Here is a 25,225-nt window from a genome sequence, read left to right as displayed (position 1 = left end):
TTACACCAGAAAGGTGGTGAAGCCCTGGCACCAGGATGCTGTGGTGTCTCCATCCTTGGAGGTTCTTCTAAGTCAGGTCAAAGTCATGGCTGCCTTCACCTAGTGTTGGTGATGGTCTTGCTGAGCAGATGACCTCCAGAGGTCTCTTAGAGCATTTCTGTCCTCCTGACCCTCAAATGGGACAGTTGGGCTCTTGAGGAGCTTCTACGATGCTGTGTTTAGTAACTGCTTAAACTGGAGGCTGCATTGTACTGGAGAACAAGGCACACATATAAGGAGTGTCAGCATATGATGAAAAGGTGCTGCAGAGCACAGATGGATTTGTAATGGATTGACCTGAACAGGGTGATTTAAAAGCCATAACTGCACAAAACCAGCTTTGAAGACGTTTCCCTGCAGAGCTCTGTCTCTGCTCACCAGCTTGCTGCCTTTGCTGGAGCTGATGCCATCCACCCAACCTTCTTGCACCTTGCAAAGCCTTCTTGTAATTGGGGACATAGCTTTCCCTCTGGCTCTAATTCATCCTTTTGTCCCTGTGCAGCTCCCACCAGCACTAAAGGCACTGTTTGACCTTCATATCTGTGAACCTGGTAGTACAAAGTGCTGCACAGGCACATCCTTGGTCTCTTCATTAGGGACTGCAGTGACAGGACAAGGGGTAATGGGTTAAAACTTAAACAGGGCAAGTTTAGATTGGATCTAAGGAGGAAATTCTTTCCTGTGAGGGTGCTGAGGCACTGGAATGGGTGCCCAGGGAGGTTGTGAATGCTCCATCCCTGGCAGTGTTCAAGGCCAGGTTGGACAGAGCCTTGGGTGCCATGGTTTAGTGTGAGGGGTCCCTGCCCATGGCAGGGGGTTGGAACTTGATGATCTTAAGGTCCTTTCCAACCCTAACTATTCTATGATTCTATGATCCAGTGCATTCAGTTCCTGGTCTGGATGTCCTTCCTATACCTGCCTTGCTGTGGGTTATCTTCTTTAGACTTCCTGGACCACAAAGCGGCAAGATAGAAAGAAGTCAATGGAGTTATGTCCCAGCTGGACTGACTCATATTAACCTCCCTTATGTAATTCATGGCTGTTGCCTACCATATATCCTTTGTAAAGTCTATTTTAAGTTATCTCCAGGGGAATATCTCCTCTAGGGAAAACCTGGCAACGCATAAGAGCACAGGCTGCATTCTGCTGATGCTACACCTCCCTTTGCAGTCCTACCTGCCTGCCCCTCGCTCTCCATCAAACACTCCTCCTCCCACCTTGGAGCTGACAACCTTTCATATTGCCTGGGTTTTATCTCCCTTCCTGCTGGCAGCAGGAGGTTGCCTTCCCAAACCGCCTTCTTTTAATGTTCCCTTGCAAGTGAGTCCCTTTCAACGGTGTTCTGAAAGAGCACAGAGGAGGGGAAGGGTGGAAAGTGGGTTTAGTTCTCTTTAGAGAAACTCCAGCCCAAGTTAATGGAAATTACCCCAGCAAAAGCACACGAACAGGCCTATAGTTGACCACAAAGCTAAGGCACGCTGGTTGCTTTGGATGCTTATCCGCAGGGAGCTCTCCTCTGGTGATGGGGTAACGGGGAAGGCAAGAATTCAGGCTGTGTATTGCCTGTGAAAACTCTCTGTGTGATGTGAGAGGAGTTTTCCAAGTGGAAAATGGACGTGGAGTCCTGAATCCAGCAGCAAGAAGAGGGATTGAGGTGGCCAGGACATGCTGCGGGTGGCTTCTGCATCCATCGTGAGCAAGATGCCTGAGGGATGGAGTATCCTGCCTTGCCACCTCAAAGAGCACCACGAATGCAAAGGGATGTGATTGAAGCTGTTCCTCTTTGAGTAATGCTCTTTGTGAGCAAACTTACAAGACAAACTGCTGGGTAAGGTTGGGGTTTTCCCCTTTTTCCCCTCCTTTCTATAAGCAACACCACTGCTGTGGTAGATGTGAAGCTAAGGAACAAGGGGGCTTTGTGAAAGGCTGCACAGTCATCCCTCTGAGGGTTTCTGTTGTGGTTCAACCCCAACCAGCAGCTAAGCCCTGCTCAGGCACTCATTCCCTCACTCATTCCAATCAGTGGGATGGGGAGAGAATCAGAGGGGTAAAAGTGATGAAATCTGTGGGTGAGATCAGGCAGTTTAGTAGGGAAGTAAAAGACACACAAGTAGAGTAAGGAAAAACAAGGAATTCATTCCCATCTTCCCAGGGCCAGGCAGGTATTCACCCGTCTACAGGAAAGCAGGGCTCCATCACGCATAAATCTGACTTGGGAAGACAAACATCATCACTCCCAATGTCCCCCCTTCCTTCCTTCTTCCTCCAGCTTTATAAGCTGAGCATGATGAGGATGCTGCGAGGGCTGGAGCAGCTCTGCTCTAGAGCCAGGCTGAGAGAGCTGGGCTGGGGCAGCCTGGAGAAGAGAAGGCTCCTTAAGGGGAGACCTGAGAGCAGCTCCAGTGCCTAAAGGGGCTGCAGGGAAGCTGGAGAGGGGCTTGGGACAAGGGCCTGTAGGGCCAGGGCAAGGGGAATGGATTGGAAGGGGCTTGGAGCAAGCTGCTCCAGTGGAAGGGGTCCCTGCCTGTGGCAGGGGTTGGGGCTGGATCAGCTTTAAGGTCCCTTCAACCCAAACCAGTCTGGGATTCTCTGACTCGACATCATATGGAATGGGATATCCTTTGAGTCAATTGGGGTCACCTGTCCCAACCATGTCCCCCCTCAACTCCTTGTGCACCCCCATTCTCACTGGTAGGGCGAGGAGCAGGAAAGCCTTTGCCTCTGTCTAAGTGCTGCTCAGCATCCCTAAACCCTCTCTGAATTACCAACACTGCAGCACAAACCCAAACCACAGCCCCTACACCAGCTACTGTGAAGAAAATTAACCCTACCCCAGCCCAAACCAGCACTGGGTCCCTCTGATTCAGAACAGAGGAACTCTAGGGCTCCATTGGCTGCTTTGCAGGAGAACAGCAACCCCTCAAGCCTGTCCCCATCACTGCCCATCAGCAGACCCAGATGATCAAAGGGTCTGCATCCACAGATGGATTGCATTGGCACACCAAAACACAGCGCCCAGGACCCCTTGGACCTGTGCAGTGTGCTGCTTTGGTGCTCAAGCATGGTCTGGTCCCCATCTGAAGCCATCTGCTCTAATGGTAGGGAGGTGCAGCCCTTCTGGCTTCATAAAGTCATTCTGCAAGCCCATCCCGGGGTATTCCTGGCACAGCACAGCGTGGCTCTTGGGTTTTCATGCCACACAAAGCAAACTGTAGTGGTGTTCCTTTGTGGTGGGTGGGAAATACCCTGGAGCCACTTGAGGTTGTGCTGAGCAAGGCAGGAAGCTGCCTGCGAGCCAAAGGCTTGTGCTGAGCCAGGAAAGAACCTTCTTCTCCAGCGGATGCAGTGGGGATGCTGCACATTCATGGGCTGCCAAGAGCTGGAGGGACCACACTGAGCACCATGGGCCATCTCTTCTGTACTCCTGTCCATAGAACCTGTTGGGGTTTAAGCCCAACTGCCACGCAGTCACTGTCTCACTCCCCCCCTTTCCTCCCTAAACCCCGCTCCCAGAGGGATGGGGAGGAGAATCAAAAGACTGGGTTGAGATAAGAGCAGTCCAGTAACTAAGGTATAACACAAACCACTGCTGCTGCCACCAATGATAATCATGATAAAGGGAATAACAAGGGAAGCGAATGCAACACCTCAGCACCAGCCGACCGATACCCAGCCTGACCGAGCAGTGATCTCTCTTCTAGGTAACTGCCCCCAGTTTATACAGCGGGTATGATGTGCTGAGGTATGGAATACCTCTTGGGTCAGTTTGGGTCCTGTCTCTGCTTCCTCCCTGCTTCCCCTCCTCCCTGGCAGAGCATGAGGCCCACAAAGCCCTTGGCCAAACCAAACCATCATTGTCATCAGCTCTGTTCCCAGCCCAAAAGTCAAACCACAGCACTGCACCAGCTACCAAGGAGGAGAAAAATGCCTGCTACTGCTGAACCCAGCACAGAACCTCAGTTCTATCCCATGCCTGCTCACATCCTGGTTTAGAACCAGACGCTACCTCATCATGGCTCGAAAACAACAGTGTAAAACTCCCCTAAGTTTGGCTTTCTGATGCTCGTGGCTAGCATACGCTACCGGTCCTTCCTTGAGTGGGTCCACCTACATCTCTTCAGCATCCACTCTTTTGTCTGTCTTCTAACAAGCTTCTTTAAGCCAGAAGTCACTTCTTTACCTTTAGGTACTTGTGAAAGGGGCTGGAGAGTCTCTCATCCCAATGAACAAAATGCTCTGCAAAAAAATAGCCCCCCAAAAATCCCTAAAATAAAATAAAGTAAAATAAAATAAAATAATGTAAAATAAAATAAAACAAAATAAAGTAACATAAAATTAAATTAAATTAAATTAAATCAGTTTCTCATTCTGATGTGTGTTAATTTGGTGTCACAATGGCTGGGCAAAGAGTCTGGTGAACTCTCTAAACCAGCCACTTAACCACTGGCCTTTCCCCTTTCCATCACTGCACACCCAGACCTCACCATAGGACTGCTTGCCGGGGTGTGAGGAGTTAATGAGTTTTCTCCTCTGTCTACATCTCCTCTCCCCTGCACATTTGGGTTGAACTCGGTAGTTTGAGGGTTTCTACTGAACTCCATTCTTCAGCCAAAAATGACAAGTTACCCAATGGTCTGCGGTTGCACGCTGATAGCATGAGACCAGGAACAGGATTTATGCTTGGGTGGAAAGGAGCCCTGAGATGGGAAGAATGCAGGAAATACAGGAAACTGCCCCAAAATAACACCACACTTGACTTTCACCCCATAATTAGAGCTGCCTCTGAGAGTAACCCCTTCGAGGAGCACAGCGAGGCTGGATGAGCTGTGGGCAAATGGCTTGGCCATGAGCTTTGCCTGTGAGAGGGATGGGTTCAACCTCCCTTTCTGGTCCTGCATCCCTGGGGAAAGTCCTGCCTTTCTCAAGCTGGAAAATGGGAAAGAGCCTTAACCCTGCCATGCTTCAGGAAGCCCCTGAATAAGTACTGATAATTAAAAAATAGGAATCATTAATATTAGCATTTCTGATGCAAAACGTGGCCAAACTGCCAAAGTCTGCGGGTGGAACCATGGAATCACAGAAAGGTTTGAGTTGGAAGGGAGCTTAAAGCTCCTCCAGCTCCAACCCCTGCCACAGGCAGGGACCCCTTCCACTGGAGCAGCTTGCTCCATTCCCCTTGGCCTGGCCCTACAGGCCCTTGTCCCAAGCCCCTCTCCAGCTTTCCTGCAGCCCCTTTAGGCACTGGGGCTGCTCTAAGGCCTCCCCTTCAGGAGCCTTCTCTTCTCCAGGCTGAAGAAGGCACTGAACAGGTATTGCAGTTTCTCTCCCAGGCTGGACCTGTGGCTCCTTTTGACGTCCTCCCATCCCCAGCATCCTCATCCCTTCCCCTCACCTCCAAAGCAGCCTCTGCACAGCAGCAGGGTGAAGCAGACAAGTTTGTCCTTGCAGTGGTCCACAGCCTGTGACAAACACCTCATCAATGTCAGCTCCAGTGGGATGAAGCCTTCAAGGAAGAGAGACCATCTAACACTGCAAGAGCAAAAGGAACAAGCACAGCGACGTTTTGGGGACAAGGACAAGCCATCACTCATAGAGATGGATGGATCCAGTACAAAACCATTTCTTACAAAGGATTTATTTAAAACCCCCACAGAATCCTTCAGCTCCGTGGTTCCTGCTCAGTGCTGGCGTCACCAAGACCGTCAGCAGGAGCAAGTGCTTTGGAGGACATGAATCCAGAAGGCTGCAGTGTCCAAAGGTTAATGTGTGTGGACTGATCCACGTGAAGGAGCAAGCTGCACCATTGAGGTGGAGGAGGCAGGCACCCACGGCACTACAGGTGTAGTACATCCCACCCAGAACATTAGGAAGCAGTCGCATCCTCCACCGCTCCAACCATCCGTCCTTCACAGTTCAAGTGTGGCACGATTCACATGGCTTCACCTCCAAGGACATGGATTTCTGGTGTCACACTTTGGATTCTGGGCTCTTTATGGAGTTTCCTGCCAGTTTCTCCTTCTCTGGGTCTGCCTTTGTCCCTGTTGCGTTGCTGGCTTCCCTTTCCTGTCTTCTGAGGATCACATAGACGGTCACAAAGCACAGGAAGGCACCGACCTCAAAGAAAAACTGGAGACCAAGGTACCTGTGGTGTGGAAACACAATAAATCAGGGTAGGAAGCGTGTTCCTGTGCACATCAAGCACCAGCACCCAGTGTCCCCAGGCACCCAGTGGACGCTGAACATGGGGACTGGCTCTTGGGCACATTCAGCAGCTGCTGCAAGCCTGGAGTTCAGTGTAGGATGCTCTGGAATGGGACCTCTGTGGTCTACAGCAGCAAGTTAACAAGGTCCTTTTCAGGGGGCTGACTTGTGCCAATGACTTCCCAAGCCATTCCTAAGCATTGATGGGAGTTAGAATGGGTCAGGGGGGTGCGAGTTTCTCTGCTTGCTTACCATGGCATATGCAGCAACTGATCCCATGTAGGAGATGGCCTGATGCCACGTTGCCCCCGGGCTTCCCTCTGCACACTCAGCCCTTATCCTGATGCACATCCCTACCTTTGCCTGAAGAGGCTGTTGTCGTAGTATCTGCAGGCTGCTTTCCTGTCACACTTCTTCTCCCAGAGGATGCAGGTCGTGTCGATGGCGCTGCCGTACAGAACAGGTCCTGGCATCCATGCTGGAAGCAGAAAGGGTTAATGAAGGCATTGGGATGTTATGGAAGCAACTCTGCTATGACAAACCCAACCCTGGTTACTTTCCCGTGTGAGGGGATATAAAGTGGCTGGGGATGGTCTTTGTGGTGGCCCATGAAGCCACGGGTCCTGCACAGAACACCAGGGGCTGGCTGTGTGTTTGCACTCCAGTGGGATGCAACATGGTCCTTCTTTCTCATTGCTCTTTGATAAAGGACCTTTCTCATTGCTCTTTGACAAAGGAATGATGCTCACCTCCTTCACGCACTGTGCATGTATGCTCCATCCCACAGCTGCAACGGCTTGTGCTGGGGGTCTCCACTAGAACATGGATTTTCACCATACTAAAACTAAGTAGTGGGATCACAAGACACGGCTTGCAGGCACCCTGATACACTGAGGGCAAAAGTGGCAGTGTCCTCACATAGCCAAGGGCTGCCTACCTGGACCTAAACTTATTCCCTGCTTTATTTCACCATATGTATACCCAATGGAGATGCCTCATTCCCTCCCCACCATGTGCAGCCCCCCAGACCCTGCAAGGCAGCATCTTCCCTGGCTTAGAACAGGCTTTATTCAGTCTGAAACTCTGATTAAGCATCACTTCTACAGCCCCAGGGCTGCCGAATCCCCCTGGAGCTGCCTCGATGTCCCAGGCTGACATTTCAACACGTTCCCATTTACCTAAAACTCTCAGCAGCATGAACTGTATCCCGACAGCAAAGGATTTGTCTTCAGGCTGGATGCTCCTGAAACACAGAATGGAAACTGTGCCACAAAGACGGATGTTTCCCTCCCTGGTCTCACATGAAGCCTTATGGCACCTCACCCCCTAGATCATCCTTCAACCCAACCCAGGACCCCAGGCAGTTCCCGTTTACATCAGTGTCTTGATGAAGCTTCATTCATCAAGGCCAGACGCCTTTTCCTGGCCTGGAAAACCTGCTGAGCTCCATAAGAGACAGGGAGGAGCTCAGTGGAGTATTTTTGCTTCTTGTTTAAAGGGTAAGGCACAAACAAAACCCGATTTAGCTGCTGGCTCTGCAAACACAAGCAATAGAAGGGATGCTTTTTGTAGCTGCAAAGGAGATTTACCCATTGAGGAAGCGGCTTTCCTTGAGGATGTCCCAGTGTGTGCTTTGGTGGTACCCCAGTTTTCTGGATCTATTTCAGGCTGTGGCTCCTGATGGGGTCACGCACGGTGGGAGAGGACCTCCAGGCCAACACGTATCATAGAACCATGGAATGGTTTGAGTTGGAAGGGACCTTAAAGCTCATCCAGCTCCTAGCCTTGAACACTGCCAGGGATGGGGCATCGCTTTGGGGGGCTCAGCTTCCGTTTCCTCTCTGCCTGCCTGCTGTACACAGACCTCACTCATGGCATTAAAGGTGGGGTTTATGTGATTTAATAATAAGTCAAGCTAAAACCAGCTTTTAACCACAGCTTTTCCCTAAAAAGCAACTCTTTGGAGGGCTTTGACCACAGAAATGTGCTCGGGAATATCATGTACACACTAATCCATGGCTTTTCCCTCTCCTGCCCATCCCAGCCTGGGGCTTGTGCTGAGGCTGGCTCCAGCCTGCCCCATGGGCACCTTTCCAAGGGTATGGGCAACTGCAGTCCTAATTGCTTCTCTGCACTGGGAAGGGATGCTGTGCCCAAGGGAGATCCACCACAAGGAAGGAAAGTAATTAAACTTCTTAATTGAGCACAGAGCTGCATTAAAAAGTGCTGAAGTGCTGAGTTAATGCTGAGTTTAATGGTGCATCCCGTTCCTGAGGCACCAGCCACGGTGGGGAGAAGGAACAGGATCTGCTGCTGGAGCTGAAGGAATAGGGGTGCTGAGGGCCATGGGGGGTTCCTGCGAGCCCCATTGCTGGGTGGTGGGGCTGTGGGGGCCTGGCATGCTGCTGAACACCACGCTCCCTACAAGAGCAATTGGCCCTACAGCACCGTGGCTCCATGATACAGCCTCCAGCAGCCTGAAATCCTCCCTTGGCTGCTTAACTCTGCAGGGATCAGCAGCAATAACCACAGAGACCTTGGAGGAGCCTTTGCAGGCTTAGGGCAGCAGGAGCTCTGTTAGAGCTGGGTCTTCAAGAGCAAGCCCTGAAGGTCTCTCCTGCTCCAGCATTTGAGACTGGAGATGCTTGATGGTTGTGTCCTGCCCAGCAATGCCAGGTCTCCTGAGCCAGGCATAGCCTAGGAGATGGACAACCACATGCAGTGCCCTGATGGGAGCAAGGAAGCCCCATTCCCTGCACCAACACATGCAAAAACAATGGGATGAACAGGGCAGGAGGTGCAATATAGCGTGGGTTCAGCTGGAGAGAACCTTCCTCAATTCAAGGACCTCTTGGGCTCCCAAACAGCACTTTCTGATGCCTTTTCCAGCTGCCCCCAGACCGTGGCCAACCCCAAGGTGCTCACCTGAGGATGAGCATGAAGGACGGCGTGTGGGACGTGCTGGCCAGGATCCCTGCCAGGCAGGACAGGACCACAAAGGGCAGGAAGAGGTGGGAGCAGCCGGTGCTGCAGGTCCCGGGTCTGGCAGAGCCCATGAGCCCCTGGTCGGGGATGCAGCTGCAGTTGGTGTAGTTCTGCAGAGAGGAGAGAAAGCAGAGGCTGCTCATCTGCTCAAGGCTATGGAGATACCAGTGTAGATGCCAGCTGCCATGGGGTTGTCTGTGCATAGTCAGCAGTAATCAGCACTCAGCATTTCAAAGAGGGGTTAAGGGGATGAAGAAACACATATGATAAAGATAGATGGGAATAACAGAATGATGGATTGAGGAAACACAGGTTCCCATCCCACTTGCAGCCTACAATGTGCTGCCATCACTAAAAGGAGGTCCCAGGCTCACAGTGTCCCCAAGGGCATCACCAGGGTGTCACATGGGTGAGCACACAAGGGTGATGGGGAAGCTGGTACCACCGCGGTACCTTGGTTCACATCACAGGATCATGGAATCCCAGTGGAAGGGACCTCAAGGATCCTCTGCTCCAACCTCTCCATGCACAGCCTGACCCAGACTGGATGCCCAGCACCCTGTGCAGCCCCATCTTAACAGTGTCCAGCACTGGGGAGTCCCCACTGCCCTGGGGAGATTATTCCAGTGGCTGCTTGTTCTCACTGGGATGATTCTCCTCTTGTGTCCATTGGGAATCTCCCAGCAGTAACTTGTGCCCATCACCCCTGGGCTTCCCCATGGGACTCCTTGTCCAAAGGGAGTCTCCATCTTCCCTGCATCCCCCTTTACCTCTGGCACATGGATCAGGTCTCCCTGCGCCTTCTCTTCTCCAGCTGCACAGTCCCAGCTCTCTCAGCCTTTCCTCACTGCTGCCCAGCCCTTGGAGCATCCTTGAGGCCCTTCTCTGGCCCCTCTCCAGCCCATCCACAGCTTTGCTGTGCAGCAGGACCCAACCTGACCCCGTGTTCCAGGGGTGCCCTGCCCAGCGCCCAGCACAGTGGGACAAGGGCACCTTCATCCCTGTGGTGATGCCCTTGGGGATGCTCCCCAGCACCCTGCTGGGTTTCTCTGCTGCAGATGCTCACCGCTCACTCCTATGGAGGTGGGGTCCTCCAGTATCATCTACAGTGGTACCTTGGTTCATCTCTGTGCTTCCAGAGGCAATTGGAAGTGCTCCCAACCCAGAAGCATCCCTGCCTTGTTGGTGTGAGCTGCAGCAATGCCCCCTACTCCCAGCAGCAATCCTTCTATGCCTGTTTCACGTCTGCTGTGCGCTGAAGATGCTTACACACAGGTTTATTTCAATGTCATCATCTGCCATAGGAATGCTTTGGCATCCTGAAAAATCTGGACTCCTGGCATGAAATAAGCACAGCTGATAAAACATTGAAGCCTGATGTGAGTTTACCCACCTGTGCTACATCTGTATTTAAGAGGGACATTGAGGGGCTGGAGCGGGGCCAGAGAAGGGAATGGAGCTGGAGCAGGGCCTGGAGCCCAAGTGTGATGGGGAAGGGCTGAGGGACCTGGGGGGTTCAGATGGAGAAGAGAAGGCTCAGGGGGGACCTGATGGCTGCCTCCAAGTGCCTGAGAGGAGGATGGAGCCAGGAGGGGCTGGGCTCTGCTCCCAAGGAACAAGGGATGGGACAAGAGGAACCGGCCTCAAGCTGCACCAGGGCAGGTTTAGATGGAGCTGAGGAACAATTCCTGCCCCAGAGGGTGCTCAGGCATTGGAACAGGCTGCCCAGGGCAGGGCTGCAGGCACCGGCCCTGCAAGGGTTCACACCCCCTCAGTGCCATGGGGCAGTGGTGGCCGTGGGGCAATGGTTGCACTGGATGGACCTGAAGCTCTTTTCCATCCTGGTTGATTCTATGATATTTAGCAGGAAATCTCCAGGGGAGCAGCCTGGGCTCCATCCCCTGTACCCACCTTGTCTCCTGCTGCAAACCCCTCCATCAGTGCCTCCAAGCAGAGCAGAGCTGCAATCAGAGCCAGAGCCAGGCTCAGGGGAGGACTAAATCAGCAACCACTTGCATGGGGAAAACGCAAACTCTCACCTTTGAGAGAGGGTCCTAAACCCCTGGCACAGCGTTAGCAAAGGGAAGATGCCCTGGGACAAGAAACAGGGAATTTTGTGTTGTTCTCCAGATTTCAGTCACAATTCTCTTTTTCTTGAGCAAGAAACCTCTTTTCAAAGACCTTTAGATGAAACGGGTGTGATTTTATTGTTGCTGGAGGGAGCCAGGCCCACACCAGGCTGGCAGCTTGCACAAGGGTGACCCCAGAGGCAGGAGCAGACCAGGGTCTCCTAAGGCCTGGGGAAGGGGCATGGCTGATGCCCATAAGAGACCCACAAAGAACTGCTCTTGGCTGAGAGCAAAGGGGAGATTTGGGATGGAAGGGGACAAAATCCCTCCTCCCACCTCAAGGAAAGAGGATTTAGAATCTAAATTAAGGGTTTTATCCTCTTCAACCATCTGAAATGAACGGAACCAAACTCGTCTGGGCTTCTTCTGCAGTCATGGGCAGAGGAGGGTCTCCAGGGGACCCAGCACAGATGAGTGCTTTGGATAGCTGAGATGAATTCGGGCCAACAGAAATGCAATTAGATAAACTCAAACTCTCTTGATGCGTGCAACCAGCACCTTGCAAAGAGCCAGAGTCAGGAATTACAGGGACTCAAAGGCAGCTTTGTGCTGGCTGGAGGCTCCAAGCCTGGAGAGGGGCTTGGGACAAGGGCCTGTAGGGCCAGGCCAAGGGGAATGGCTTGAACCTGCCCGAGGGGAGACTGAGCTGAGCTCTTAGGGAGAAGCTCTTCCCTGTGAGGGTGCTGAGGCGCTGGCACAGGGTGCCCAGAGAAGCTGTGGCTGCCCCATCCCTGGCAGTGCTCAAGGCCAGGTTGGACACAGGGGCTTGGAGCAAGCTGCTCCAGTGGAAGGGGTCCCTGCCCATGGCAGGGGTTGGGAATGGATGAGCTTTAAGCTCCCTTCATCCCAACCCAGAGCATCCTATGACTCTAAGATGATTCCATAGGTGGCAAGAAGATCCAGCAAAGTATCTCAGTGCTAAAGGAAGAGCTAATGTTGGCTTTACCAAGTAGTATTTGATGGCACCCAGTTTTGCTTAGCGTCTGGCTCCATGTAATTACACATATAACGAATGCAGTGGGTCGCGTTCAGGGGTTTAGGATGTCAAAGGGCTGGAGGCATCTTCGGGAAGGAAGAAGCAGTTGAAAAAGCGCTGCTGTTCTAAACACAGGCACAGGGATGCAGAAAAGTACATCTGGGACTAAGCCTTGGCATAAAACATAATGGTTGTAGAATGAAGTGTTGTTAATTAACAAAATGCTGCTAAAAAGTGCCCAGAGAGTCCCTTGCTGCCATTACATCCTGTGCCAAGAACCCAGCGGGAAACTACTCACCCTGTATGGATTGCTAATGTGTTTCAGATAGGTATTTGAATTGGCAAAGCCTTCCTTCCTATTTATCTGTTGAACTGTAGTGCCTGGAGACTCAGCTGACAACGGGCACTGTGAATACTCAGCCCCATTGGGGTTTGGGTGACAGGCTGGGAGCAGCAGAGAGAGAAGCACAGGGCAGGACAATGGCACTTCCAGGTCTGAAATCAAGGCAAAGCCAAGAGCAAGCCCCATTTCTCCAGCTCCCACATCAGGATTTTCCCACTAAAGCATCCTCTTGTGCAGACACATGGTTCGAGAACCGGTACTCACAGGGAGGATGCGCATTGCAACTGGATCATGGCTTTGTAACCTGCAAATGTGCAGGCTCAGAGGTGGAATAACATTGCTTTATTGAGGCCCTCCCACAGCATTCACTGACTAAGTACCAGTGCTGTGTGTATTGGGGCAATGGTCCCTCCATTGGCTGGCTCAGAGCACACAGAGCTGCCTCCCCTCTCTTCATCTATAGATGTAACACAGCTAAACCAAGTTCTATGGTGGAGACAACCTGGCTGCTTCTGCAGCTGTAGGTACCAGCTGAGTGTTTTCAGCTTCCAGTTGAAGGTGTCCCTGCTCATGGCAGGGGGGTGGAATGAGATCATAGGATCACAGACTGGTTTGTGTTGGAAGGGACCTTAAAGCTCATCCTTGCTGATGAGCATTTAAGGGTGAGGGGAAAGCAGAAGGTCTTTGCATCTTCCATGCATCTTTGCATGGTCTTTGCATCTTCCATGCATCTTTGCATGGTCTTTGCATCTTCCATGCATCTTTGCATGGTCTTTGCATCTTCCATGCATCTTTGCATGGTCTTTGCATCTTCCATGCATGAAGTCCATTCAAGCTGCTGGGTAGCAGGGAGATATTGAGGCTGGGGTTTGTGGAGCTAAACCAGACCCAATGAGGGAGCAGCTGATGGGGAAGGACACTTTGGTGTCCCAAAAGGTTGGATACCTTGGCCAAGGACTGTGTTATCCTGGAGAGTGCTAACAGACACCAGGCTTTTCCTGGGATGCTCCCAACCTCCTCCTGCCCATCCCACAGGGTCATGCAGAGCTTGTCCAACACTAACAAACATCAGAAAACCCAACCACCAGACCTGAGCACTGCATGGGCCATCCCTCATTATCCATCCCATGCCAGGACAGGGATGCAGCGCAGGAATGACTTACCAGGACGGAGGTGTTGTCTGCATCGATATTCACACCCCTGCAGCCAGCAGAACAGGGTGAGATGTATTCGATAGCGTTGGAGCCACAGATGGGGTTGTAGGCTTTCTCAGGGCAGTTGCACTGGAGGTTGCACTCCAAGGCGTGGTGTCCAAATTCAGAGCTACAGCAGGAGGCAAATGTTAATGCATGGTATTGGGTATCATCATTACACTGAAAATATACTGTGGGTATATTGGGATTAGCAGAGAACCATTTGATTGCTCAACAAAACCTTCCCCATGTCATAGAATCGTGGAATGGTTTGGGTTGAAGGGAGCTTAAAGCTCATCCAGCTCCAGCCCCTGCCATGAGCAGGGACCCCTTCCATAGAGCAGCTTGCTCCAAGCCCCTGTGTCCAACCTGGCCTTGAGCACTGCCAGGGATGGGGCAGCCACAGCTTCTCTGGGCACCCTGTGCCAGCGCCTCAGCACCCTCACAGGGAAGAGCTTCTGCCTAAGAGCTCAGCTCAGTCTCCCCTCGGGCAGGTTCAAGCCATTCCCCTTGGCCTAAATGTGAGGACCCACAGAAATCCCACTACAACCCCCGCCCCAAGCCTTTGCTCTGCCTGTATAAAGCATCCTGACCACCAACAGTCCAGAAAACCACCCACTTCCTTCACACTGAGCCCCAAATCTGGGTTCTTGGGGTATCTGCAACACCACAGAGGTGATGAGCTTCCCACTGAGGGCTCAGACCCGCTTCCACCAAGACCGCAGGATGCTGAACATGGGACTTTATAGGCACTCTGGACCAAGAAGCTCCTGCCCATGTTTAGCTGCATAGGGAAGCAGCCACAGCTTTGAAGGTGTGATCCCAGGGCTGGCCCCTGCCCAAACTCTTCTCCTCTGAGTAAGTGCTGCACTTCCCAAGATGAATTTTTAATCGTGGGCTCTTTGTGCCAAAAACGCTCACTTTGGGTTTCACAACCAGTCCATGAAGATGGACGGAGTAAGGATGCAATGAAATCAGTGTTCATTCACAGCAGCGTTCATCCCTAGCCTTATTTTATCACCATTCACTGTTTATCATTAGGGAATAAGCCCATTTCTGGGTATTCTGCTTAACTCCCACCTCCACCCCAATCAGTGCAGATGGGAATTGGGGTGTACCCATATCCCTAGGAATGACCCCCCCATTCCCATCCTGTCAGTACCTCTCACTGTAGGTAACACCCATGACCTTCTGTGTGGGGCAGCCGAGGAAGAGGAGGGGGAAGGCCACGACCAGGCAGAGGAACATGCCAAGGACACACATAGCACTGCATTGCCTCAAGGACATCTGGAACCGCTTCAGGATGGCACCACCGACCACGATGCCGACCATGGCCCCGGGGATGTTCACAGCACCTGGGGAAAGACAGGTCCTGAACCCTGTTCTCCATCCTCTGATCCCTATCAGTCCAGAGGATTTGCTCTTGGGCTCCTGGTTTGTAGCATCTGCGCTCTGATGAGTACCAAGGCTTTTGCAAGGACCGGTGGGATGATGCTAAGATGCAAAACCAGCAGGATCCCACAGCAGATTGGCTGTCTTATGTATCCTTGTGTGGAAGATGTAGGGACCAGTCAAAACCTATGTTTCACCCAGCAAATGTGATTTTTCAGTGTAGACAAGGAGAAAACACCAATTGAACCCACAGAAGACATTAAATCTCTGTGTAACGCAGCCATCCACCCACTTCAGTTGTTAGCAGTGTAAAACTGTGAAGGTTTCCATCACACACTTGGCATTCTACAAAGCCCACCTTTATAAAGGGATATCAAAGCGCAACCTGTTTAATTCAACAAAGAATCAATGGGGAGGTTGCTTTCAGCCAATAAATACCCACACGAGGAAGGGTTTTCCAATGCAGAAGGCTTTTTGATCTGACAGAAGAAGGCAAAACAAGATTTAGTAGCTGGGAACAAAAGCCAGATCAATTCACCCAAGAAACAGGTTTCTTACCCTTTAACAGGATGGGTAAATCAAACCTGGGAAGAGCTCAGCAGGGCACATCAGTGCAGGACACCACTGCTGCTGCCTTCAACCTTCCTGCCTGTATTTAGCTTGGGCTTTGCCATTCCGCTCCGCTCCTTTTCCTCTGATTTCTTTGCTGTGGACTTCAGAAAACTCTTTCTTATGAGGAGCCCTGCTGTTTGTGCTAAAGTGTATTTAAAATACTTCCCCATCTGGAGCTCTGATTTTACAAGAGGAGAGCGCTCTTCTTTGTACTTCTATTGCCATGAGAAGATCACAGAGGGAGACCTCAGCCTCGGACAGGATATTCTGGCTATTACAACGCAAGCAAAAGCAGGCTAATCTCCTGAGCACATATCCTGCTCAGCACTTACTCTTTTCCTTCCTAACAACACCAAGGGCACACACCTAGATCAACAACTACAAGCAATGAGTGTGACTATAGAAAACACGCTGAAGAGTTCAGGTGCGATCAGAGCCCGATTGGCCTCTTCCTCCAAAGTGCCTTCAGATGCATTCCTTCTGCAGGCTTTCATTTTATTTACTAGTGACTATTTCAAGACCCTTAACCCAAGGATTGATGTAAAGTAACCCCCGCTACAGCAACACGCACGGTTCATATCCGTTGTTTCTTTGCTCCCTTGAAGCAGTGAGCCCGTTTCCTTTCCTTGATTATATGGAACAGCTTGAGATAACAAACATCTATCCCGGTCTTAAAAGGTTGTCTTCTAGCAAGAAGTGTAAAGGAAGGGAAGTGGATAGCAGCTGAGAAACTATGGGCAAGGACCTTGTGTCACCTCTGTCTCGGCTCTGCAGGAAATGTTCCTTCTTAGGAATCATGGAATGGGTTTGGGTGAAGGGACCTTAAAGCTCATCCAGCTCCAACCCCTGCCACGGGCAGGGACCCCTTCCACTGGAGCAGCTTGCTCCAAGCCCCTGTGTCCAACCTGGCCTTGAGCACTGCCAGGGATGGGGCAGCCACAGCTTCTCTGGGCACCCTGTGCCAGCGCCTCAGCACCCTCACAGGGAAGAGCTTCTGCCTTATCTCCAACCTGAGCTTCCCCTGTTTCAGTCTGAACCCATCACCCCTTGTCCTATCACTGCAGTCCCTGATGAAGAGTCCCTCCCCAGCATCCTTGCAGCCCCCTTCAGACACTGGAAGCTGCTCTGAGGTCTCCACGCAGCTTCTCTTCTCCAGCCTCAACAGCCCCAATGTTCTCAGCCTGGCTCCATACAGGAGCTGCTCCAGCCCCTGAGCATCCTCGTGGCCTCCTCTGCCCTAAACAGTGATCTCCAGCTTATGCTCTAAGAGGTGCTCAAAGCCTTGACAGCAACACTCACCGATGATCATGTTGGCCAGGGATGCTGTAAGGGAGAACTGCCTCTCCAGGAACTTCCCCATGAACGTGGCTAACCCAGCAACCATGGCAGAGAGGTTGACCTGAGCCAGCACCACCAGCAGGAAGACGGGATGGCGCAGGTTCCTCAGCAGCACCAGAGGGAAATCTGAAAGGAAAAGGGAGAACTGTTGCATAGAGAGGAGATGTACAGCAAAATAACCCATGGAAAGTGGTAAAACCCTGGATTTTCCTACATTTTATGCACCAAACTAATCCTTTAGGAGTGATGAGCTCTTCTGAACACTTCATTTACAAAAGGGCAGAATGAGTGGCACCGAATGATTATAGGGGTCATTACAAACACTCATGCCCTGAGTGAACACGGCCTCGGTTCATTTCCCTGGAGCTTTCTGGCAGTGCTTCTGCTAAAACAAATACCAAAGGAGCTGGGAAGTCATTAAAAGTTAATTCATTTGTTTGCTGCGGTTGCAATTTCAACGTCCTTTCTGTTCCCAGCATTAAAAAATATGTATTTGGGGATGTATTTGGATAGGCAAGAACTGCTCCAGTGAATTCCCCTGTGGCTGAACCCTTAGTGCTTGAGAAAAGACATCTTCATCCTGGTCAGCAAAGACAGCTCCCCCCCAGTGCCATGGGATTTGGGGTGCCTGATGCTGGCACCCACCAGCTCGCAAGCTGCAGGTCTCCCTGCTGGAGTGATTTCTGCTTCATGCACACCCCAAACCCACTTTCTGCTCCCCCTGCACCATCTCCTCCTCCCGTGCTCCGTATCCGGCTTCGCAGCGCGCAAGCAAAGGGCGCGCGTAAGGGCAACTTCCAGACAAACACATGATGAGTTTCCCCGATGAAAGGCAATATGCTGAGGCAGAGATAAGGAATTAACAGGGAGGATTAATGCAGGGGCCGGCCATAAATTAATGGTGTTAATTCTTTGCAGCTCACAAACAATTGGGACAATCTTTATATCTGCTCCAGTACGGAGCCGCTGGGAGATTGCGGCTGCTTGTGTGGGAGCTGTCCCAAGCTGTGTATTTGTTTTAGCTGTCCTAAAAGGTTATAGCATCATGGAAGAGTTTGGGTTGGAAGCGACCTTCAAGCTCATCCAGTTCCACCTCCCTGCCACGGGCAGGGATACCTTCCACTAGAGCAGGCAGTGGTCTTCACCTCTTATGTGAAGAGCAAAGGTCCATCCATGGATGGCCCCTATTCAAAGGCAAAGCTCTTGTTCATGGAAGTTTTGCCTCTCCAGCTCAGCACTCTGCTCTCAGGGTTAGGCAAGCAGCTAAAGACATTGGGGAGCAGCAAAAGCAGGGCACAAGAGAGGGTCCAAGCATGCAAGGCATGTTCAAGGACCCTGAAATACTGATATGTTGGAGAGGTGGGAGGTTAGCACTCAGCTATGACCTGCGGTGATATCTCTGGGCTAGACCAATGTGAACCCCAAAGAGGGAGCTGGTTTTACCTTTAGCTATAGAAGCATAGAATAGTTTGGGCTGGAAAGGGCCTTAAGATCATCCAGTTCCAACCCCCTGCCATGGGCAGGGACACCTTGCACTAGAGCAGGGTGCTCCAAGCCCCATCCAACCTGGCCTTGAACACTGCCAGGGATGGAGCATTCACCACTTCTGCTTTTTGAGGCACATACCTGCTTAGTTGTCTTAATACTTCAGATGTATTGCAAATGTGAAACCTCAACTTGCTTGCTGAAAGATCTCCTAAGAACTAAGCCAGCCTTTTGTGGGATGCAATGGGAATCTTACCCCAAAGCAATTCCTTTCCCATAGGGTGCTTTGGCCTTTTGAAGCACACTACACCCCCTCTACCACCCTGATCAGAGCTACAAAGCTACAACAGCAAGCAGGCTCCCCATTTCATAGTGAGAAACCATCCTCTGCAACCACCACCTATTTACTCATTCAGCCTTACAGCTCCAGAGAAGAAGCTGGGCAGATGCTAAAAGCAAACAGAAGCTTTGAACCCATAACACAAGAATATCCTTGAATCCATCTTTAGGCACCAGAGATAAACCCCCCCAAACAAGCCACAAGCCCAGTGTTTTAATTGCTTTGAAGATCACCTTTAATGGCTTAATTCCCAGGACGTGCAACAGAAGCTGCACATCCTCCCAAGGTGCTTTCAGCAGGAATTAGCAATGGAAATTACTTGAGGCTAAATCCTACCTTTTTGATTACTGAGAGCAGGTCCAACGCCTGCAAACGGAGCACTTGGTGAGTGCAACGAGCGGGGTGCAACCCAATGTCACCCACAGCATCTGTGCGGGAGCCAAAAGCAGTCCCAACAGTGCTTTGACTTTCCTACTTCTAACTTCAGCGAGTGGATGCTGCTCCCTCCTCGGGTTAACTGACCTCATTGCTTGGCTCTGTCCCCAGTGCTTTGCCTGAGGATTTATCCTGTACACGGCTCCATCCTGTTATTGCAGCCTGGGGAGGGAAAAGCTCTTCCTGTCCTTGAGGCAGACTTCCCAGGGCTGTGCAAACTGCTCTCTGCTCCTCACACCTTGCCCCAGGAACACTGAAAGCCCAGAGGCTTCCAGAGAAAGGGGGAACATGAAGCACTTTATGGGATGGGCTCTAACCCATCCGCATTTCGTTCCCAATAAAGCAAATGGGAAATATTCCCTTTTGCTCTCAGTTCTTTCCATGTGCAATGAAGCAACAGAACAAATGACAGAACGCATTTCCTGCTCCATAATCACGCTTCATTTTGCATCATTTAAGCTGAACTAAGAGACTAAACAACATCTCTGAACATCTTTCTGCTCCAGGTCAGTTTAGTAATGTAAGGCTTGCCTCTGCCAAGCCCTTAAGAGAATGATGAGCCCTTAAAGGTGCTTTTCAGCCTTATGCTTCTCAAGGAGCATCCTCAAGTGCTTTGGCATCCCTGTTCCCTCCAGCTGACAGGCAAAGGGATGCTTCCTAATGGGAGATGCTGCCTTTCTCCCAGGTGAAGTGATCCTGGTCCAGGTTGGGTTTGCAGCCATCCCTTATGGGTGGCTCAGAGGGAGGACTCTGTTTTACATGGGATGTGGGGATAACATGGCAGAAATATCCCATGGAAAAACCTGTGCAGTTCCTGTTTGATCCAATCCCTGCTGGTATCCTAAGGCTTTCCTCCATCCCATCCCATACAGGGGACCCACAGCCATCAGCACTGGGCAGTTCTGGGGCTGTCTCTTCCAAGGATAGCACCAAAGCACTGAGCAGCTCTGGGACCATCTATTAAAGCTCCCCTCAAGATGCAGATGGACCAGCAAGCAGATGAGGTGCTGCCAACATCCATCTCCATCACAAGGCTTAGCCCCTTGCCCATAAAACTAACATATCAGTTACAAGCAGTGAAAAGGTGTGAGCATCAAGGCTGAATTAATATACAGGTTGCTATTTCTCCTGTCAGATACGATAGGAATCTGCTTTGTGTCATTTCTGCTGATGGACTGATACAGCCCACCTCTTAACTGCCCATCTCCTGCCCTTCTGCGCCCCATGCTGCAGGCAGAGATGCCAGATGCAACCAGGCAAGCCAAGGAGGTACCTCTCAAAGATTCCACATCACAACTGCATCACCTCCAGCCTGCTGAGACCGCAAACTGGGACCATCCTCCTTCGGGATGGGTAATCCTTTTGTACTGGGGTGTGATGTACAAAAGGCTCAGTATGAGCACAGCACAGAGACCAGACTGTCCTACAGCATTTCCCCATCACGTGTGTTTCGTTCTGCCTCTCTTCTCAAACAACAGAAGGCATAAAATTCCAAGGTGACTCAGGCTGGAAAATCTCCAGATGTTGTTTTCATAAACCATTGTGTGGAAAAGGAGAGATAAAAGAGAGGAAAGGATGCCTGCTGAGAGAAAAAATCATAGAATCGTGTAATGGGTTGGGATGAAGGGAGCTTAAAGCTCATGCAGCTCCAACCCCTGCCATGGGCAGGGACCCCTTCCACTGGAGCAGCTTGCTCCAAGCCCCTGTGTCCAACCTGGCCTTGAGCACTGCCAGGGATGGGGCAGCCACAGCTTCTCTGGGCACCCTGTGCCAGCGCCTCAGCACCCTCACAGGGAAGAGCTTCTGCCTTATCTCCAACCTGAACCTCCCCTGCTTCAGTCTGAACCCATCACCTCTTGTCCAGCCCCTGATGAAGAGCCCCTCTCCAGCATCCAAAAAGAACAGAAACAGAATAAGTAAAAAAAAGGTCATAAAATGGGAGGCAAAATCCTCTTTCTGGTGACCTGTAGTTGAGATTTCACCCCAATCCTGAGATTTCACCCAAATTGTCCCCATCTATCCACCACACACTAGTTCCCACCCACTTTCTAGCTCTAAAAAGAGGTTTGTGTTAGAGATCCCAGTAATGCATCCCTCCCCTTGGCAGGGGGTTGGAACTGGTTGATCTTAAGGTCCTTTCCACCGCAAACCATTCCATGAGTCTATGATTACATCCGGACACTTCATTTTCTTTAGGACTGGGCTTTGGGGGCTGCATTCTCAGAAAGATTGGATTTCTATTAGCACAGCCCCACAGCCCTGACAACAGCAGCGCTGCAGCTCAACCCCACACAACCCTTCCCTTCCCTCTTCACCCAGTCCTATTCATTTTAAAGAGGCAAAGAGCAGCATCGGGGTGAAAAATCCCATCCGAGGGTGATAAATCTGTTCCCGTCACAGGGGGTTTCTCAATGATGACCCAACAGGGTCAGTGGGGGGATAAACCCTCAGCCTGCTCCTCTAATTTAGCATTAAGGTAGCGAGCAAACAGTGCAAGGAGCAGAACACGAACCTTCCCGTGCTGCTCCGGCCGTGCCTGCCCTGCACTGACCTCAATAACACAGAGAATGTCCAATACATGAAAGGGATGCTATTGAGGAGATAGGGCTGGCTTCAGAAGGTTCTTCCCTTCAGTAACTGCCCAAGTGCAGAGTGTTTCCTTCAATAGAAACAACTCGGAGCAGGCTAAAGCCCAGCTGAATCCCTGCAGCACAAAGAGCCTGCTCAGTGCTAACTGAGCGCATTGCACTGGGTTAAAACCACCCCAGACAAACACACATCAGGCCTGGGTGTCCTTGGAAGGACAGGGAGGGCACCTGGCTTGGAAGAGGGAGTCTGGGGAGGCTTTTGGGGGTGATGCTGGGGGTCTGGTTCTCACTGACCTGAGAGATGGGCAATGGCAGCTCAGTGCACCCATACTGCAAAAGCCCTTTAAATGGGGCTCTTTCCCTTCCCATGGCTTGCACCTTGCACCCTTTTCCTGCCTGTTTAGGGCTCTGAGGAGGTTTTGGGATCCTTTTCCCACAGCCTAGACAAGCCACAAAGCCACACAACACCGCAAGCTACCGACCCCAGATGCTTTGATCAGCATGAGATGGAATGGAGCAGTGTGGATGTGATGGAAAGCATCTGCTGTGAGCAGACCAGGAAGAGACCTGCAGATCTAATGATACCTCTGCTATGGAGAGAGGCAGGAAAGCTGGAGAGGGGCTTGGGACAAGGGCCTGTAGGGACAGGCCAAGGGGAATGGCTTGAACCTGCCCGAGGGGAGACTGAGCTGAGCTCTTAGGCAGAAGCTCTTCCCTGTGAGGGTGCTGGGAGACTGGGATGGAATGAATGGAGAAGCTGTGGCTGCCCCATCCCTGGCAGTGCTCAAGGCCAGGTTGGACACAGGGGCTTGGAGCAAGCTGCTCTATGGAAGGGGTTGGAGCTGGAGGAGCTTTAATCCCCCTTCATCCCACCCCATCCCATGACTGCAAGTCCCTCCATTGCCCACTGCCAGGACGTGTGTCTGTGCAAGCAGAGGGAACCCATGCAAGCAGGATGCCGAGGATGCAGACACTTACGTTTGATGAACTTGGTTAGAGAGAGGTTTTGCACGTGTTCAGATCTCGCCCTGAGCTGGCTGAGCACATCCTCACTCTTCTTGCTGTCGCTTTCCATCCCATTCGCCACCTGGGGACACACAAGAGGCTGTCACTGCCCTCACCATGCCTTTCCCATTGAACCCCCTTTATCCCTCCCCACTCATGCCAGAGAGCAGCCCAGCCTGGAGATGGAGTCTGCAATGCTTTTGGGCTCGGCCCATGTCCTGTGGGGTGGGAGCATCCACGCATACATCTCTGTTACAGGGATAAGAGCCACCTTCCCCGCTGTAATCAATCCCACTTCCTAAATACCATTCTAGGCCATTACCCACGTACAGCACAGCATGTCCTCAGCTCACATGAACCTGGGAACTCAAGGGGTATACATCTCTGCATCCAGAAACCTGGATAACCTTAGGGAGATACTTTTCTTCCCCGGAGGATCTGCTTTACCATGGGAGGGGGGAAGGAAGCACAGGAACTGAAAGAGCAATGATCCTAGACCTCCAACCAAAGGTTTGGATGCTGGGTTTGGGTGGAGGATGAGCATTTCCCCCCCATCTCCATAAGTACCATAACAAGCTGCTGTGTGAGTGCCTTTGCCCACACTGGTCCGTGGAACGGGACAGATCCTGCAGCTCTCTCCCCCTTATCCTTCTCTATGGAGATCAGCATAGAGCATCTTTGCTGCTGGAGGTCTGATGGATCCGTGTATCTCTGCTTAATTTAGCCTCATCCAGTGTTGAGGGCTCTGTGGGTCACCAACCTGGGTGCCCACAGGACCTGGTGCTGCTGCTTAGAAGCAAAGAGATGCTGATGGAAGATGGAGGGCTTGAATCATCCAAGCTCCATTGCAGCCTCATTAGATGACTGCACGTCCGAGGCAAGGGTCCAACACCCCGGGCATCATTCTCCTGCCAGCAAGCAGCAAGCCAAGGGAGAAGAGGATTCCTCCCTTGGCTATCGCATCCCCTGCTCTGCAGGCTGCTAGGGAATCACTGGGATGGAGGGCATTAATGACAATAGACGTGCTATTATCCATATGCAATAGCAGAAAGTGCTCAAAAGTGTGGTTTTCATGGAAAACCGCAGTGTGTTTTTAGCCCAAGGCCAGAGGCAGCAGCTCAGCCTCTGACACCCACATTGGCTGCAGCAGCTCAGCCTCTGGCATCGCACATCGGCTCAGCAGCAGCGCTGTGGTAACAGTCAGCACCAGTTCACTGAGACAGACCAATGAGTTCATTCAACAGAAATGAGATGTCCTTAACTCACAGAGAGAACTGGGCAGCTCTTGGGCTAAAATGGTCTCTTTTCTTCTGAAAACAAGGCTGATTATTAAGCATCGAGGAAGTCAAAACATCCTTGCTGCACTCCCACCTTCCCTTGTGGACCGGCCTCTACAAGGAGAAAGTGATAGCGCTCACTTCATGGCTTCTATTGCTGGAGATCGGGGTTTAATGAACCTCTCAAATGTGGCTTCCTGTGAGGGTGCTGAGGCGCTGGCACAGGGTGCCCAGGGAAGCTGTGGCTGCCCCATCCCTGGCAGTGCTCAAGGCCAGGTTGGACACAGGGGCTTGGAGCAAGCTGCTCTATGGAAGGGGTCCCTGCCCATGGCAGGGGTTGGTACTTGATGAGCTTTAAGGTCCCTTCAACCCAAACCAGGCTGGGATTCTCTGGCTTTTCCCAGGTTGAGCTCAGGTCAGGGATGCTCTTCCTAATGGAAAGCATGGAGCAGCTTCATCCTCCTTCCTCAAAAGCCTCCATAATCCCCACATGAGGCTAGACGTGATGGCTATAGACAAAATCCCTTTACAAAAACATGGGCTGCAGTGGGAGCCCATTCACTGATGGACACGCACCCATCCTTTAGGGAATCATCCTGAAAAATCCAAGCGTGGGGACCTGTGTAAGGTGCTTCCCACATTTGTCTGGTTTTCCTTGGCTTGGTGCTGTTGCAGTCTGGGCAGTGCTGAGCAACCAGCCCATGTTATTGCACCTTCCAACTCCAGCTTGCCCAATTGCCTGCTCTGAGTAATGCTCACATCCTCTGTGGCAGGAGCACAGCATCAGCAGCAGGGCTTGAGCATCTCTGATGGTAGACCCAGCATCCTTCTCCTTCCTGCCCACAGTGAGGAGGCAGGATTGATCCCGGTCCCTCTGCATCTTTGTT

At 51.6% G+C, this 25,225-nt stretch overlaps 1 protein-coding gene across 3 annotated transcripts in view; it reads right to left on the bottom strand.

The window, feature by feature from the left end:
- Positions 1-5,658: 5,658 nt before the first annotated feature.
- Positions 5,659-25,225, bottom strand: part of SLCO2B1 (solute carrier organic anion transporter family member 2B1) — a 56,747-nt gene continuing 37,180 nt past the window's right edge. For all 3 annotated transcript variants that reach the window (XM_061351337.1, XM_061351338.1, XM_061351339.1), the window contains 8 exons: positions 23,035-23,143; positions 17,170-17,334; positions 15,029-15,221; positions 13,837-13,996; positions 9,166-9,335; positions 7,419-7,483; positions 6,598-6,718; positions 5,659-6,181 (listed from right to left, as the gene is read on the bottom strand). In XM_061351337.1, coding sequence (XP_061207321.1) covers positions 6,007-6,181; positions 6,598-6,718; positions 7,419-7,483; positions 9,166-9,335; positions 13,837-13,996; positions 15,029-15,221; positions 17,170-17,334; positions 23,035-23,143 — 1,158 coding nt within the window. In that variant the 3' untranslated portion in view covers positions 5,659-6,006. The remainder of the gene's footprint in view (positions 6,182-6,597; positions 6,719-7,418; positions 7,484-9,165; positions 9,336-13,836; positions 13,997-15,028; positions 15,222-17,169; positions 17,335-23,034; positions 23,144-25,225) is intronic.

Source organism: Neopsephotus bourkii, unplaced genomic scaffold (genome assembly GCF_033783945.1).
Source record: "Neopsephotus bourkii isolate Nb327-2 ecotype Australia unplaced genomic scaffold, CSIRO-AGI_Nbou_v1 NB_580, whole genome shotgun sequence".
NCBI classification, from domain to species: domain Eukaryota; kingdom Metazoa; phylum Chordata; class Aves; order Psittaciformes; family Psittacidae; genus Neopsephotus; species Neopsephotus bourkii.
This window is presented reverse-complemented; position numbering and strand designations above follow the sequence as displayed.